Source organism: Budorcas taxicolor, chromosome X (genome assembly GCF_023091745.1).
Source record: "Budorcas taxicolor isolate Tak-1 chromosome X, Takin1.1, whole genome shotgun sequence".
NCBI lineage: Eukaryota > Metazoa > Chordata > Mammalia > Artiodactyla > Bovidae > Budorcas > Budorcas taxicolor.
The window spans coordinates 132,118,166-132,136,021 of record NC_068935.1 but is presented as its reverse complement, the minus strand read 5'-3'; the positions used below and the strand labels follow the sequence as shown (position 1 = coordinate 132,136,021).

The 17,856-nt window shown below is 43.7% G+C and overlaps 1 protein-coding gene across 1 annotated transcript in view; it reads left to right on the top strand.

Annotated features, from left to right (window-relative positions):
- The window catches only part of FRMPD4 (FERM and PDZ domain containing 4), a 204,240-nt gene that overhangs the window by 102,036 nt on the left and 84,348 nt on the right, over positions 1-17,856 (top strand). The window contains exon 3 of the mRNA XM_052663584.1: positions 1,628-1,730. Coding sequence (XP_052519544.1) covers positions 1,628-1,730 — 103 coding nt within the window. The remainder of the gene's footprint in view (positions 1-1,627; positions 1,731-17,856) is intronic.

Below are 17,856 nucleotides of genomic sequence, written 5' to 3'. Positions count from 1 at the left end.
TCTGTGTGCAAACACTGAATCTCAGTTCCCACGGAAATGAGTATTTCTATCACTGATACAGGGCCACATAAAGGTTCTCCCCTCTCTCTCACTCCACAGAAAGGAGACAAATGTCTCCTCCAGATTGAGAGACATGTATGCCAAATATCTGGTGGGTAGACAACAGCTGAATTACTTTGAGTTTCATGTTCTGAGTGTTGTGTCCATTTCAATCACTACATGAATTGACAACATTTGAAAAATAACCTTTCAGTTGCACCTATTATCCAGATAGACCTCTGGAAAAAAATTAAAATTCCAGTACCATATAGCACCAGATCAGTATTTAGGGGCTAATTCCATTAGACATATGAAGGCAATTCATATTATCAAAGTATTTGCTTTCAGGTTTTATTTAGTACAAATGTGTGCTTCATGCAGCTATGTCTTTAAGTTTATGTGTCAAGAGACCTGTCAGTGACCAGTTTTTGAGTTAGAGGAGGAAGTTCAAAAGAGATGCTGGTCACCTTGAACATGGAAGCATTCACAGACCTAAGCTGAGACCCAGTCCAACCCTTCCAGGCAATTCTTTTCCCTCGTGTAAACCTCAGTCATGTCATTATATGGAAGGGATTATAGCATTCAGTGAGGTTACTAGTTAAAGCACTTAGCCTGTTGCCTAGTACACAATAAATGCTCAACAAATATTTGTTCTCTACTTGCTCCTTGGAAAAACAATTGAAAGAGGCTGTGATGGATGACAAATCCTCTGCGATCACATGTGAGCCCCACCACAAACATCCCGACACAGTCCAAACCATAGAAACAACCCAATGCCCTCATCTCCCAGCCTTTCATGGTGGACCATGGCTTCTTACCAAAGCCAGCTTCCTTCCTCCCACTTGTCAGGCAATATGTATTAAATGCTCATAATAGAATTCCCCCTAGTTGCTGAGAGCAAAGCCCTGCTTCCTTGAACCCTCTTCCCCAAAACCCATAACACAAAGTTGAATCCCGTAGGTCCTTCCTGGCACCCTCGTGTTCAGCTGTCTTCCAGGCCCCCACAGTGTGCCGTCTCCCTGTTGTACAGAGGAAGCAAATGTAGCTGTGTTCAAATCCAGGTGTGCTCAGGTGGTCGAAACTTCAGCTGCCAGGTGAAATACCTTCTTCTAAGGGCCCTGACACTCAGAGTGTGGGCAGCTGGCTGGCAGCCTCAGCAGCCACCAGGACCTTGTAGGACAGGCGACCTGTCCCCCTGCTGTCTTCCTCACCTACACAGTCAGTCTGCAGGTCAACACATTCCCACGTGATTCATATGCCTGTTAAAGTGTGGGAAGCATTACCAGTCTCCACCTTGCCTGGAAAGTTTAAGAGCCATGTTGATTCCTGAATCCCACCTCCAGAGCTTCTGATTTCATCAGCCCGGGTGCACCCTGGGCCTCGGGCGCTTCCCCAAAGCTCCCACCCGCCTCCCCAGTTCTGTCTAATGTTGGCAAGGATATTGAAGAGAACACCCATGTGTGGGTGGGGTTTTGTTTTTGCTGATAACATCCATTGCTCACAAGAAGTCATGACTAGGAGCAGAGGCTACACATGGACGGATGACCACTGGGCTTCTCACCTACTCTTCACTCTCCTTTGTCTCCAGGTGGCCCGTCTGAAGGCAAGCTGATCCCGGGAGATCAGATTGTAATGATCAACGATGAGGCAGTCAGCGCTGCACCAAGGGAGCGAGTCATCGACTTAGTCAGGTAAGTGACTCGCTCACCCGGGCTCCGTCAGGAGGCTGTGCAATTGAGACCTCACTCTGCAGAGGGAGGGCTTCGCATGGGCCATTTCAGAGCAGAAACACAAGCTGACCCAGTCACCTTGAAAGTGCTGTTGACACTGAGCACTAACGTAAATCACCAGGCTCTGTAAACAGACACCTACTTGTCTGTTCTGTTAACGTTCGGGCTGCAGATGCTGAATGAAAGTCCTATTACCACTGCTCTAACCAAGTGTTGCATTTTTGTTTCCTTTCAAAATAACTAACACATTGATATTCCATAATCAAGGAGATCAACATGACGTTGCTGAGTTCAATTTAAGTGGTGAATACTTTTCTAAACGTAATCGCATGGATACAGAAACATGCAGTTCACTAATTTTTCATACTTGACTGAGTGATTCATTACTGAATTTTCAGATCATCAACCAAGGTAACAGGATCATTAGGTCAAAAGTAGAACAGTTTTTAAAATGTGCTTGGTTTATTGCTTTAGTTTCAGCATAGATGTAAATCATGTTATGTGATATTCTTAAAGGGGTGTCAGAAAATGTTTTTTATATGATGTTAAAATATGGTCAACAGTCCTCTTTGAAGCCCACGAGAGTTCTACTTCCATGGTGAATCTAGTGCAAAGGGGCCTTGCGAAGTTTTCCAAATGAAGCTGTATCTGTCAGATGAATGGACCCCCTCATACTGCCCAGCATCGAGGGATACTGATGAGCTTGTGTGACATCTTTTATAAACCGATCTTCTGAGGCAAGATGGAAGCAGAAGGCTCTCAGGACACTTTAAATAAACTGAGATAGGAATCTTCTAACAACGCTCTCTCATAACAGAAAGGTACATTTGTACCCTGAGAAAGGCAAAAATGTATTTCTAGGGTTTTCTGGAGAAACTTTCTTTCCCAAGCTTAGTTCAGCTTCTGCTTTACCCCGAAGTGCTGTCTGGTCACACCTTCTGGGAGGAACTGGGACAGTGGTGAGAAGACAGAGAAACAGAAATAGACACTTATTTTTAGGGTAACCAACCATCCCAGTTTTAGCAGCAAAGGGCCCACATCCTGAGATGGTCCTTCTTCTGAGGTGGTTGGTCTGGTCACCCTACTTAAGTGCTGGCCTCAGAGTGGAGCCTTCCCAACTGGCTGGCAAAGTGCCTGGGCTCGTGGGGTGTCCAGATCCCCTTGAGTCCCTCCTGGGGAGCCAGCACTGAGGTGCATGTCGGTCACCCTAGGGCAGGTGCCATTCTTCCTGGGGACCAGGAACACAGGTATCAGGAGTGCTGCCGCCATGTAGAGCCCTTGGGGGGAACTGGAATGTGACCGTTTAGAAACCAGTCTCTCTTGAGATGCATGTGGGTGTTGGGGGGACACACCTCAGCCAGCAGGCTCTGAGCCTTCTGTGGGCTCACGTCCTGGAGTGGTGGGGCTGATGACAGGTTGCACAGCCCTCATGTTGTCCCCTAAACACACGCTCCTGTGATCAGTCCTATTGATTTCTGTGCTCAGAGGATGACAGAAGAAATAAAACATCTCTGTTTGTGTTTGCTGTGACTAAATAGCCTGCTGCAAGACAGAGATGGAGAAAAAGTCATCTAAGCGTGTGATCATGTTCTAGCCATCCTTTCAGGACATTTAGAAAGATTTTTTCTTTTTTTCAGAAAAAGATTTTTCCCTTCTGGTTTAAAACATCGTGAAAGAAAATGGCATCTCTGTAAACAAATATCTGTATCGCACTTTTTATATAATGGAGCTCAGTGAAGAGTTGTTGAATAGATGAACCAATTAAAAGAGCGGAGAGCAGACGACAGCTTGCGATCCAAATCCAACCGCCACCTGTTTTGGACAGCCCAGGAGCTAAGAATGGTTTTTACCATTTTAAAAGAGTTGGGCAAAAAATAAAAGAATATTTTGTGCCACAGAAAAATAATTTGAAATTCAAATTTCTGAGCCCATAAATAACGTTTTCTTGGAAACCAGCCACACCCGTTCATTTAGATAGATCAGGATCTAAGAAGGTCTGCTCCCGGTACCTGCAGAGTGACCTGGGGCCCACAGGGAAGGAGATATTGACTATCTGATCTTGTCAGAAAAGGTTTGACCCCTGCTTTAGGAAACTTTAAGGTAACCAATCACCTTTTCTTTGGTTAAGCCAAATTTAGATTAAAATCCAAATGATATATGTGTTGGATTTTACTCAGGATGTGGTTATGATTACCGCAAGATTCCCACATTCTTGATGATGGGGTGTGGTGTTTGAAATGGGTTGACTTGGAAAGCACTCATGCTTTTTAAGCAGGTACATAAAACTCTCTTGCCATTATCTCAGCCCAGCCCCCTTCCACATCCCTAAGGTGTCCGAGGGTGAGCTGGGGTCACAGTTCAAGCCCTTTCGGGGTGAACTGTGGCTTCTCCTCTGATTAGCATTGGCTGTCACCCCATTGTGTTCCTGAAGTGCCCATGCTGGCTCTTCCATGAGACTCACCTGTGGGTTCCTTGGGGGCAGAAGAGGAGGGCAGCATCTTGGCACTAGCTTTCCTGCAAGACCTCTTGGGTACAATACCAGGCAGACTGGCTATATTTCAAGATGTCCACTTGACTTCATCCCTGACAGAGGGATGTGAACTCTCACAGCCTCATGGCCCTTCTCACAGCTCCTTGGTTCTCCCCCACTCTTTCTAGAAGGAGAAGGAAAGAAGCGGCATCGCCTCAGACTATATTCTAAAGTCAATTGCCTCCTTTAGAAAGTTCTGGCGAATCCCATTTGTTTGCAATTGACTTAGAATGCAGTCTGAGCATCCTTTGGCTGCTGTCTCAGTGATGGATGACAGGGACACAGTTTGATTCAGCAGTGATGCTTGATGTTGTTGAATCAGGTGACCTGGATCCCGAGTTCCGCGAGAAAAGCAACCTTGTCCGTGTTGTCCTCTGCTGTGTCCCCACAGCGATGTCCAATGCCAGGCCTGCAGGAGGTGCCCAGTAACGATGTGTTGAAAGGGAGTGGGCTCTGAACAGCACTCTTTGCAAACGACGATTTAGATGGTTTTCTTCAAGCCCTCCTACAGCTATTCTGTGAGTTTCAATGTGAGATAAATGAATCCATCCCTCAGGAAAACATGCATTTTTTTTCACCGATTTATCATACGTTTTTACAGCACCTACTTTAGATGCAGGCCACTGAGCTAGGCACCCGATCTACAGGGACAGGTGAGCCAAAGCCAAGCTTTCAGGGAGCTTACATCACATCTATTCATTTGGGACCTCTCAAGACAGACAAGCCCCCACATTAGCCACATGTGGGAATTGTCAGATTTGAAAGGGTTTTGTTAGTGATAAAAACACATAGGCCCGGGGCTTCCCTGGTGGCTCAGTGGTAAAGAATTCACCTGCCAATGCTGGAGACATGGGTTGGATTCCTGGTCTGGGAAGATCCCGCATGCCACAGAGCAACGAGGCCAGTGCACCACAGCTACTGAGCCCAGGTGCCGCAACTACTGAAGTCCTCAGTAGGTGAATGTGCTCTGCATCAGGAGAAGCCACTGCAATGAGAAGCCCGAGCACCACAACTAGAGAGGAACCCCGGCTCACCAAAACTAGACAAAAGCCTGCACAGCAACAAAGACCCAGCACAGCCAAAACTAAATAAAATACATTTAAAAAATTAGAACAAACACACACATAGGCCTGGATGTACTGAGAGGGTGAACACATCATCCTAAAACTTACTCCCTTTTAATCTCAGGGCAGTAAATGTACCTTTATAAAAGAAACAGGGTACTTTATTTTAATCAAACAAATCTGAGTACAGTGGCAGTGCAATTCACAGAGGTGAGATGCAGCTAAGTTGTGTAGTTATTGTAGCAGATACCTTCAAACTCATTAAACCAGAATTTTCAAATAGTGCATTTCTCACTAATGAAAAAGTTCATCCATTAGAAAATTTTCATGTGTCTTTCCAGCAGTTTAGTCTTCTATCTGCCATATGTATACTCCACTGAAAATCCAGCTCTTATAAAAGAATCTCTTTTTTATTGGGCTTCTCAGCCGATACATGTTTTAACATCTGTATCTTACACAAGATGAATTCCCTTTCTGTTTGATAAAATATCTCATTTTCTTACCCATTGAGGAAATTTGGGAAAACCCTCATCTTTTTAATAACACTGTAAAATTCTCTCTTTAAAAATTGGCATCCACTTACTTGCCTACATGGTTTGGTCTCATTTTGGTCTTTTTTTATCCCATTGCCACTTTTGCTCATGGATCATTTTTTTTGTTTCTAGATATATTTGTGTTTCTTTGTGGATTATTTTTCTTATCATTTGGCTGCTCTATTGTAGAATTTTTTTTCTTGAGAAAATGAAAGAGTTTCTGGGAGACCAATTTACTGCTATAGTAACCACATTTGGGTTTTTTCATGTATCCTCAAAAAGAACTATAATTGCAGCAACTGAAATTAGATGAATTCCGTTCATTTCATGGTTTTCTAAATTGTTAACTTTAACTCATACTTTCTAGTGGTGGTAGACGGAAATCTTTGAAGAATTCATGCCCTTTGCAAGTTATCATGTCTTTCCTCTTTAGAAGCATCCAAGGGTAATTTCCCTTGGCTTTTCACAATTAGACAAATTAACTTAAAACGGTCCCCAAATTTTTATTTTTAAAAAACTGTGGCATATAATTGCTCATAAACATTAGGAATCATGCTCCATTCCCCCAAGGCTAGCCAATCCAATTAGATTCATTTTTTATATTTCTTTAATTAATTTATAGGGCTTACAATTATTGAGCATTAAGGGGATAGCAAATGTCATGTAGAATGCTGGTAGTGTATAAATACAGAACTTCTGCCCTCACGGAGGAGACTGCTAAGTAATTGCACTCTATTCAGTGGGAGGATCGTGTTGGGTGTTGGGTGGGAATGTTCCATGGGGGTGAACAAGAATTCGCAGGAATGTAGTGACGGTGGTGGAGGGTGGCTGTTGGTCCTGCCTGGATGGGCAGGTTTATACACAGAGAGGGAGTTGTAAAATGGATCTTCCGCTTGTCTCTGGGAACTCCAGACCCTCCTGAGAGACACTCACTTTTCAACTGGCAGACATGGAAATATCCATTGCCTAGATAAATGTCCTGAATCACAATCTCAACATTTGCTTCTGCCCTCCCTTATCAGTGCTTCCCTGGTAGCTCAGCTGGTAAAGAATCCACCTGCAGTGCAGGAGGCCCCAGTTCGATTCCTGGGTTGGGAAGATCTGCTGGAGAAGGGATAGGCTACCCACTCCAGCATTATTGGGCTTCCCTGGTGGCTCAGCTGGTAAAGAATCACTGAGTCAGAAAGATCCCCTGGAGAAGGGCATGGCAACCCCCACCAGTATTCTTGCCTAGAGAATCCCATGGACAGAGGAGCCTGATGGGCTACAAGTCCGTGGTGTCGCAAAGAGTCAGACACAACTGAAGCCACTTAGCATGCACAGGATGCACAGATGGGGAAACTGAGATACAGGAAAGTTAACAAATATGCCCAAGATCCCACAGCTAGTAAGCAGTGGAGGGAAACCAAGTCCGGCTCTTAAGTGAATGCTCTTAACTCGCTCCTCCTGTGTAGCCTTCACAATAGCCGTGCAGGCACATAGTATTTATTCTACCCTCAGTGGAAACTGAGGCTTAGAGAGGTTGAAGCACTGGCTTAACCTGGACAATTGCTCAGGGCCAGGAAGGGGACATGCAGTGGGAGTAGTAGAAAGCTAGTACAAATGACTGGGCCCTGGTAGTTCAAAGGGACCAAGCCAGCTATCTAGTACATTAGGTTCTTAGTGGACCCAGCAAACAACAGAGCTGGAAAGGGGCCCATCGACACCTCCACTCCAATTTTAGGTTGGACAAAATAGCCTGTCTCCTATCACCAGTTGGCCCAATGCTTGTCTTGATTTTTGTAGGAAGAGCTCAGGAGTACCTGCTTGCTGTGATCAGTGGGAGCCTGGTAAGCTTAATAAGAGTGAAATGAAGCATTTAGAAGGGACCCATCTAACAATAATATCTGTCTTTTTGTCAGTCCCTCCTCATCAGATCATGTTCCCAGAGCATTGTGTCTGTAGAAGAATATATTCAGAAGGTCACCTTCCTAATTTCAGCTGGGCTTAGATGCCTCTTGGTGCTGCGTAGTAAAATAACAAAGCGATGAACATCTACTGAGCATCTCGCACATAAAATATGCATGATGGTGTATGACATAATAAAGCCTCCCTGTAGTAAAACCAGCAAGCGCTTTCAGTGAAAACACAAAGGAACAGCCCCTCGGTATGCTGAGGTTACAGATGGTGGTCTCACCTAATCCACACTTGCAGTGTACACATTTTCTGACAATTGTAAATTACAGTGCCTGGGGAGAAAGAAGTTTGGGATTCTAGAAAATGGAAAGTGTGGGGAAACATTCTAATATGGATAAAGTAGAAAAGGAGATTTGAGTCCATAGTTTATAAAGGTTATAATAGCAACTCATGTATGGAAAAATCAACGTTGGAAATGGAAGAAACAGAGAAAAATGTAAGCTCGGGCATGTTTTCAGTGATCTCCTATGTTTGAGACTACTGAATGTCTTACCTTGTAAGAACAAGTACTTTACTTGAATTAAGAACAAAAATGGAAAAAGATAATTATTGGCTTTATGGCATGTTCTATTAATCGTTTAGAACTAACAATTTATAAATTCTTCCATGCCCTTTGTATAAGTAGCTGAAAAGAAAAAAAAAATTATCTTGGTGAGCCTGTGGTCAGAACATGCTCAGGATAAGCTATAAACCTAATTCCCTAGATATTTTAGTAGAGGGTCTCAGGTGTTCAAGGCCAGATTCTGTTTTTACAAGCAACACAGTAGAGGTTGTGGTTGGCAGGAATCTCAGGCCATTCCCTCAGATGTGCATTGTTATTTATCTGTTATGTGTAATAATCTAAATTTTATTCCAAATCCTTATCCTAGGGCATGGTCAATTCATCTCATTTGCTGTGGTGCAGAATCTACATTTGCAGGGCTTGGTGCAGTGGGAGAAGGCGTTGGAAAGATGAAGTGTGTGTCCTGTTTTTGGCTTCATCATCGATCTCACTAGAATTCACTGAGACATCTTTGTGCCCATCTGGTCCACTTTTGATCCCTCACATAGGCAGGGAGCTACTTGTTATCCCTTGTTCACCACCTTCAACCCTTCCAAAGCCATGTCTCTGTCATCTTGGGTACACTTGCTCCTCCTGAGCCATAATGGGACACTGAATAATTCCAAAGCTAATTCCTTCTGTGATCTTGTCACCTTCCAGGTTCTTGCTAGGAAAGAAGACATAGGTCACTGTACTCTTTAATTTCACAAGGCTATGTGGTGGTTCCCAAGTGATTCTTCCCAGAGAATCAGCTTCTCAAACGATGGGAAGCACACCCGTCCTTTCCCAGGCACCCACAAGTTGGTGCTCTTCTGCTTTCCCCAAGACACTCCCCATCTCTCCCAGCCTCTCGCTAGTCCCCATTCTGGAGAGGAAGGAGCTTCACTCTCATTTATAGAATATCCTTCCTAGCCCTTGTGAGTGTGAAGTCACTCAGTCGTGTCTGAGTCGTTGCGATCCCATGGACTGGAGCCTACCAGGCTTCTCTGTCCACGGAATTTTCCAGGCAATAGTACTGGAATGGATTGCCATTTCCTTTTCCAGGGGATCTTCCCGACCCAGGGATCGAACCCGGGTCTCCCGCATTGTAGACAGATGCTTTACCGTCTGAGCCACCAGGGAAGTCCAATCTAGGTATTTATCTAGGTATGTTGTCTTGTCCTGCAGTCATGATTGCATGTTGTCTGGCTGACCATAGAAAAAACAAAACAGCAGACCATGCAGAGTAAAGAAATGGGCTTGGAGGTGAACATCAGTGAATATTTCAAAATATTGTCCTGCTACTCACTGAAAGCTGGATTTAGAAAAGGCAGAGGAACCAGAGATCAAATTGCCAACATCCATTGGATCATCGAAAAAGCAAGAGAATCCCAGAAAAACATCTATTTCTGCTTCATTGACTATGCTAAAGCCTTTGATTGTGTGGATCACAACAAACTTTGGAAAATTCTTAACAAGATGGGAATACCACACCACCTTACCTGCCTGCTGAGAAACCTGTATGCAGGTCAAGAAGCAACAGTTAAAACGGGACATGGAAAAATGGGCTGGTTGCAAATTGGAAAAGGAATACATCAAGGCTATATATTGTCACCCTGCTTATTTAACTCATGTGCAGAATATGTCATGTGAAATGCTAGGCTGGATAAAGCACAAGCTGGAATCAAAATTCCCAGGAGATATATCAATAACCTCCAGTATGCTGATGACACCACCCTTATAGCAGAAAGAGTAGAGGAACTGAAGAGCCTCTTGATGAAAGTGAGAGAAGAGAGTGAAAAAGCTGGCTTAAAACTTACCATTCAAAAAACTAAGATCATGGAATCTGGCCCCATCACTTCATGGCAAATAGATGGGGAAACAATGGAAACAGTGAGAGACTTTATTTTCTTGGGCTCCAAAATCACTGCAGATGGTGAAATTAAAAGCAGCCACGAAATTAAAAGACGCTTGCTCCTTGGAAGAAAAACTATGACAAACCTAGACAGCATATTAAAAAGCAGAGACATTATTTTGCCAACAAAGATCCATCTAGTCAAAGCTATGGTTTTTCCAATAGTCATGTATGGATGTGAGTTGGACCATAAAGAAAGCTGAATGCCAAAGGATTGATGCTTTTGAACTGTGGTGTTGGAGAAGACTCTTGAGAGTCCCTTAGACTGCAAGATCAAACCAGTCAATCCTGAAGGAAATCAGTCCTGAATATTCATTGGAAGGATTGATGTTGAAGCTGAAACTCCAATGCTTTGGCCACCTGATTCGAAGAACTGACTGACTGGAAAAGGCCCTGATGCTGGGCAAGATTGAAGGCAGGAAGAGAAGGAGATGACAGAGGATGAGATGGTTGGATGGCATCTCCAACTCAATGGACATGAGTTTTGGTAAGCTCCGGGAGTTGATGATGGACAGAGAAGTCTGGCGTGCTGCAGTCCAGGGGATCACAAAGAGTCAGACACGACAGTGCAACTGAACTGAACTGAAAACTCTTAGCGGGGTAAGATCAGAAACCCCATTCCTCATAAATTGGAGTTCCTTTTGCCTTTGTTCAGGTTACCATCAGCATCATCACTTAGAATTTTCACTTGGAAGGCTTTGCCTCAAGGTCGAAGGAGGTGATGTACAGGGGAGCACTTTGTCACTTGTCGCCTGCCATTCTCTGTGTGTCAGATACCATCATTGCTGCTTCTGGGGGATCGGAGCACAAACCCAGAAGTCAACCAAAACCAGAGAGGACCCTGAGTAGAAGTCTCATCTTTCAGGTTTAACATCTCTTGGGGGAGCAATTTAAAATCCCCAAATCTCAGAGTTTTCAAAGGTAGCTAGGGCTCTTGCTGCAGGTGCTAGAACCCAGAAGTGATTGGCGTTGAACTTGACTTGGAGGACCACACAGGCAGGCAGTGGTGGGATGAGGTATGCAGTGTATTCTGGCTGGAAAAGAGTGTTTTGTCAAATGGGTGGATGGGGTGTGGAAAGATGCAGGGGTATTTGGCGTGATATTTTACTCTCCTGAGGTTGAGAGTAGGTTACGAATAACCTAAACCAGGGGTCAGCAAACTTTTTCTACAAAGGACCAGAGAGTAGATATTTTAGGCTTTGCAGGCCATGGTCTCTGCTACAACTCAACTCTGCCATCTAGCACATAAACAACCATAATTAATATGTAAACAAACATACATGGCTGTGTTCCAATAAAACGTTACTTACACAAACAAGAGTGCCGACCGATTTAGCCTATAGGCTTGAGAGACCTCACCCATCAAAACGTGGGGATAGAGAGCCATAGGCATTCCATCCGAGATCATGTTTCATTGCACAGCTCTGTCTTTGAATGGAAGGACATTTAACAACTGACCTCATTCACTAAATCCTGGTAGTGCTCCCCGCATCACTGGGAACATGCCCACCCCATTGAGGACCACTGGAGATGATTATTATGAAATGTTTCCAGCGTGAGCTTCCTGTGATCAATAGACAGAGTGCATCATACCTTTTCCTCAAGAGGGTGCAAATTTCAAATTCCTGCAGATGATTGGTTCCAGTGGGTGGAATGTTCCAAGATGGCACCATATCCAGGAGATGGTTGAGAAGAGAGGAAGGAGGTAATGAGGAAAGTCCTGTCCCTGTTCCCAAGCAACAGAGCAGGGAGTAGGGAGCAGGGAGGTAGCAATTATCAATATCCACCCTCTCCCTGCTGGGAACCCAGCTGGTGTAGTAGCAGAGACCCCCATGTTCATAAACAGAATGGTAAGATAGTGGATTTTAGTTATAAATAGGATCTATAAAAATGTACTGACATAAATCTGAGGCAGAAAAGGATTCTTTGAACAAGTAAGATACAGAGAGATTTTGTACTCCCCTGACACTCTTTGCTACCTTTTTTTTTTTTTTCGTGGAAACAGAAGCTGTTGAAAGAGGCACTTGTTCGGAAATATCTTTTTAAAAAAGCGAAAGGAAAGCAGCCATCATTTATTAAGCCTTTTTCTGGGCCACATACACAAATTCTGGCACATTTCTGTGATTGGACTCATTGATAGTTAAGGGCTTCTCAGGTAGCTCAGTGTTCAAGAATCAGCCTGCCAATGCAGTATACGCAGGAGATATGGGTTCAGTCCCTGGGTTGGGAAGATCCCCTGGAGGAGAAAATGACAACCACTCCAGCATTCTTGCTGGATAATTCCTTGGACAGAGGAGCCTGGCGGGCTACAATTCATGGGGTCGCAGAGTCAGACACAACTGAACGACGGAGCACACACAAACATAGTTCAGGAAACAGGATTAGTGCCAACTAAATGCAAGGCTCTGAACTCAACTGGGAAGTGCTGTGATTCGGTCATGGTCAGTTGAGCAATACTTGATGAAGCCAGGAAGTCAGCCCAGTGCTTCCTTGGTGTGCATGTTCTCTGACTCCTTGCTGTCACTCAGTGCCCAAGGGACCATTTGATATTGAGCGAGCCAGTCTGTGGTGGATGTGTGGATTCAGCCATCAGAGCATCTTTGCTGAATGTTGAGAGCTGATTGTCATCCCCAGGACCCTTGCATGACCCAGCCAAGGGGGGGGCGGGACTCTTCCAAGACATAACTGAGAATGTGTTACCCACCAGCCAACTAGTCAGGAGTTCAGAGTAAAGATGCATTATTTAGTAATACAACGAAATGGCATGTTCTTACCACCAGTGTAAACACCTAGCCTTTTTTAAAATGTTGGATGATATGCAGAAGCAAGGAAAATGGGGACTTTCTTTAGTGCCATTTGTCCACTCTGAAATACTTTTCAATTCCACATCCATACATATGAGCTCATGTCTCTCAAATTGGCCTTAATTGCAACACCTTTGCTTATTAGTATTCTGTATGTTTTAAATCAGTCTTTACTAAGTGTGCCAAATTTATATATCACCATGTAGTAGACATTAAAAAGCAGTCAATAAAGCCATTTGAAAACAACTGAGAAGATAAACCATAGACATTATCTCCATGTGATATATACGGTTAGACAAAAAAAAGGACCCCCAAAGTGTAGATCTTGCCATTTAGACAGAAGCAATTGTAATATGTTATGATTCCAAATAGGATTTCAAGTTTATTTCAACATCTGTGGTTTTTTGTATTCTGAGAATTTCCAGCCTAAACAACCAAGGTGAAATTTGTTACCGATTCTAGGTCAAATAATAAAAGACCTTGAAAACAAAAGATTTATTATTTTTCCCCCATGTGAGAACTTATCATTGTTAAACATCCTTCTTTCCCTTTTAGCTTCTTGCTGCTGTTCTATTTGTATTTTTATGAACAAAATAGTCTACATCTGTGTGTCTAATAAAATGGGATTGCTTTGTGGGCTGACATTCTTGGATTTTTACAAGAAGCATGTCGGAGATGAGTTTTCATCACAGGCTCCGAGCACCCTACCCTAGGGTGTTTTCATTTATATTTAATGTTAAATCAAGGATATTAGAGGTGGAACAGGCTGTTCTTCATTGAACCCGATCAACAGCATCAGCTCACTCTGAATTCAGGAAATAACATTCGGAATGTTCTTTCTGATAGAGCACTTTGGGGTATTCGGGTAACTTAGAGCTTGGTAATTTTAAAACTGAATAGCTAAACACAATAACAAAAGAAACCTCTTTTGAGATTTATAATAAAAATTACCACGTTTGGAGAAAGCTTCCAAAAGTGCGAAGATTTAAAAAAAAAATACAGCACACATTTCTCACCCTTTAATTTCCTGTGTGTATTATGTTTCTTAAACACTATGAGGTACCAGTTTCCATTATTTGACAAAGTAATAAAATATGTGGGAGGCCCTTAAAAGTAGCCTTCCCCTGTAATTTGTTTTCTTTCCCTGTGAAGTCCCTCTCTTTGAGCTCTCAAATATACAGTATATATCTTCAAAGTAGCATAGCTGTGATTAATAAGAGCCTTTCAGGCCAAGCTGAAATGGAATTCAATCTGGCTTAAACAAAAAAGGGAATCTGCTGGCTGGTGGAACTCAAAAGGATGTGGCACAAGGAATCCTTTGCCCTCCATCTCTTAGCTCCACCCACTTCCTGTCCTGGCTTCTTTCTCAGGAGAGCTCTATCCCAGTAGCAGTAAGACTACTTACCTCAGCTCTAGACTTGCATTGTTCACTCAGTCATGTCCAACAACCCACCACCTGATGAACTGCAGCACACCAGGGCTCCCTGTCTTATACTATCTCCTCCTCAAACTCACGTCCATAGAGTCGATGATGCCATCCATCCATTTCATCCTCTGTCGCCCCATTCTCCTCTTGCCCTCAGTCTTCCCTAGCATCAGGGTCTTTTCTAATGAGTCAGCTCTTCACATCAGGTGGCCGAAGTATTGGAGTTTCAGCTTCAGCATCAGTCCTTCCAATGAGTATTCAGGACTGATCTTTACAATGGACTGGTTAGATCTCCTTGCAGTCCAAGGGACTCTCAAGAGTCTTCTCCAACACCACAGTTCAAAAGCATCAATTCTTCAGCACTTAGTCTTCTTTACATTCCAACTCTCACGTGAATACATGACTACTGGAAAAACCATAGCTCTGACTATACGGACCTTTGTTGGCAAAGTGATGTCTCTCCTTTTACACTGTCTAGGTTTGTCATAGCTTTTCTTCCAAAGGGCGTCTTTTAATTTCATGGCTGCAGTCACCATCCACAGTGATTTTGGAGCCCAAGGAAATAAAATCTGTCACTGTTTCCACTTTTTCCCCATCTATCTGCCATGAACTGATGTGATTGGATGCCATGATCTCCATTTTTTTAATGTTGATTTTTAAGCCAGCTTTTTCACTCTCCTCTTTCATCCTCATCAAGAGGTTCTTTAGGTCCTCTTTGCTTTCTGCCAATTGATTGGTATCATCTGTATATCTGATGATATCGGCAATCTCCTGGAAATCTTGATTCCAACTTGTAACCCATCGAGCCCAGCATTTTGCATGATGTGCTCTGCAGGGTGACAATATACAGCCTTGACATACTCCTTTCCTGATGTGCAACCAGTCTGTTGTTCCATGTCCAGTTCTAACTGTTGCTTCTTGACTTGCATACAGGTTTCTCCAGAGACAGATGAAGTGGTCTCTTTAAGAATTTTTCATAGTTTGTTGTGATCTACACAGTCAAAGGCTTTAGCTTAGTCAATGAAGCAGAAGCAGATGGTTTTCAGGAATTCTTTTGCTTTTTGTATGATCCAACAGATGTTGGCAATTTGATCTCTGGTTCCTCTGCCATTTCTAAATCCAGCTTGTGAATCTGGAAGTTCTCAGTGGATGTATTGTTGAAGCATAGCTTGAAAGACTTTGAGTATTACCTTGCTAGCATGTGAAATGAGTGCAATTGTGCAGTAGTTTGAACATTCTTTCAATTAGTTCAGTTCAGTCAGTCGCTCAGTCGTTTCCAACTCTTTGTGACCCCATGAACTGCAGCACACCAGGCTTCCCTGTCCATCACCAACTCCCAGAGCCTGCTAAAACTTATGTCCATCGAGTCGGTGATGCCATCCAACCATCCCGTCCTCTGTTGTCCTCTTGTTCTCCTGCCTTCAATGTTTCCCAGCATCAGGGTCTTTTGCCCTTCTTTGGGATTAGAATGAAAACTGACCTTTTCCAGTCCTATGGCCACTGCTGAGTTTTCCAACTTTGCTGGCATATTGATTGCTGCTGCTGCTGCTAAGTTGCTTCAGTATTACAGCACTTGTTAAATCATCTTTTAGAATTAACATCATCTTTTCGAATTTTAAATAGCTCAGCTAGACTTGCATTCCACTATCCTAAAGAGCCAAGTGGATGAAAGACCATCACTGCCTACTAAATCCACCTGTGCTTCCCAGACAGGACTTTCATTGGCCAGGTATGTTGGCACACCACTCCTAAACAAGTCATTATCACCCAGGGTGTGGACTATGCTCTGGCTGGGTGGTAGGGGGAGGGGGGCCAGTTTCAGGTCATGTGATGCAAATGGGATCAGCCCCACCTGGATTATCAGTATCTAAGAGCCAAAGAATGCTCAAACTACCGCACGATTGCACTCATCTCACACGCTAGTGAAGGAATGCTCAACATTCTCCAGGCCAGGCTTCAGCAATATGTGAACCGTGAACTCCCTGATGTTCAAGCTGGTTTTAGAAAAGGCAGAGGAACCAGAGATCAAATTGCCAACATCCGCTGGATCATGGAAAAAGCAAGAGAGTTCCAGAAAAACATCTATTTCCGCCTTATTGACTATGCCAAAGCCTTTGACTGTGTGGATCACAAGAAACCGTGGAAAATTCTGAAAGAGATGGGAATACCAGACCACCTGACCTGCCTCTTGAGAAATCTGTATGCAGGTTAGGAAGCAACAGTTAGAACTGGACATGGAACAACAGACTGGTTCCAGATAGGAAAAGGAATACATCAAGGCTGTATATTGCCACCCTGCTTATTTAACTTATATGCAGAGTACATCATGAGAAACGCTGGGCTGGAGGAAGCACAAGCTGGAATCAAGATTGCCGGGAGAAATATCAATAACCTCAGATATGCAGATGACACCACCCTTATGGCAGAAAGTGAAGAAGAACTAAAGAGCCTCTTGATAAAAGTGAAAGAGGAGAGTGAAAAAGTTGAGCTTTAAGCTCAACATTAAGAAAACTAAGATCATGGCATCCGGTCCCATCACTTCAAGGCAAATAGATGGGGAAACAGCGGCTGACTTTATTTTTCTGGTCTCCAAAATCACTGCAGATGGTGATTGCAGCCATGAAATTTAAACACGCTTGCCCCTTGGAAGGAAAGTTACGACCAACCTAGACAGAATATTAAAAAGCAGAGACATTGCTTTGCCAAACGGTCCGTCTAGTCAAGGCTATGGTTTTTCCAGTGGTCATGTATGGATGTGAGAGTTGGACTGTGAAGAAGGCTGAGCACCGAAGAATTGATGCTTTTGAACTGTGGTGTTGGATAAGACTCTTGAGAGTCCCTTGGACTGCAAGGAGATCCAACCAGTTCATCCTAAAGGACATCAGTCCTGGGTGTTCATTGGAAGGACTGATGTTGAAGCTGAAACTCCAATACTTTGGCCACCTGATGCCAAAGATAGCTGACTCATTTGAAAAGACCCTGATGCTGGGAAAGATTGAGGGCTGGAGGAGAAGGGGATGACAGAGGATGAGCTGGTTGGATGGCATCACCAACACAATGAACATGGGTTTGGGTGGACTCTGGGAGTTGGTAACGGACAGGGAGGCCTGGCGTGCTGGGGTTCATGGGGTCGCAAAGAGTCGGACACGACTGAGTGACTGAACTGAACCGAACTGAAGAGTGGGGAGGTTGGTTCTGCAAAGGAAAAACTGCCACTACAAGTAGTCAGTCATGGCTGCAGGTTGTTTTGGACACATTTATTACTTTATTATTATTTTATGAAAAAGTTTGAACAAAATCCTAAGTGTAGAGAATAGCATCGTCGATCAGTGTTCCCAT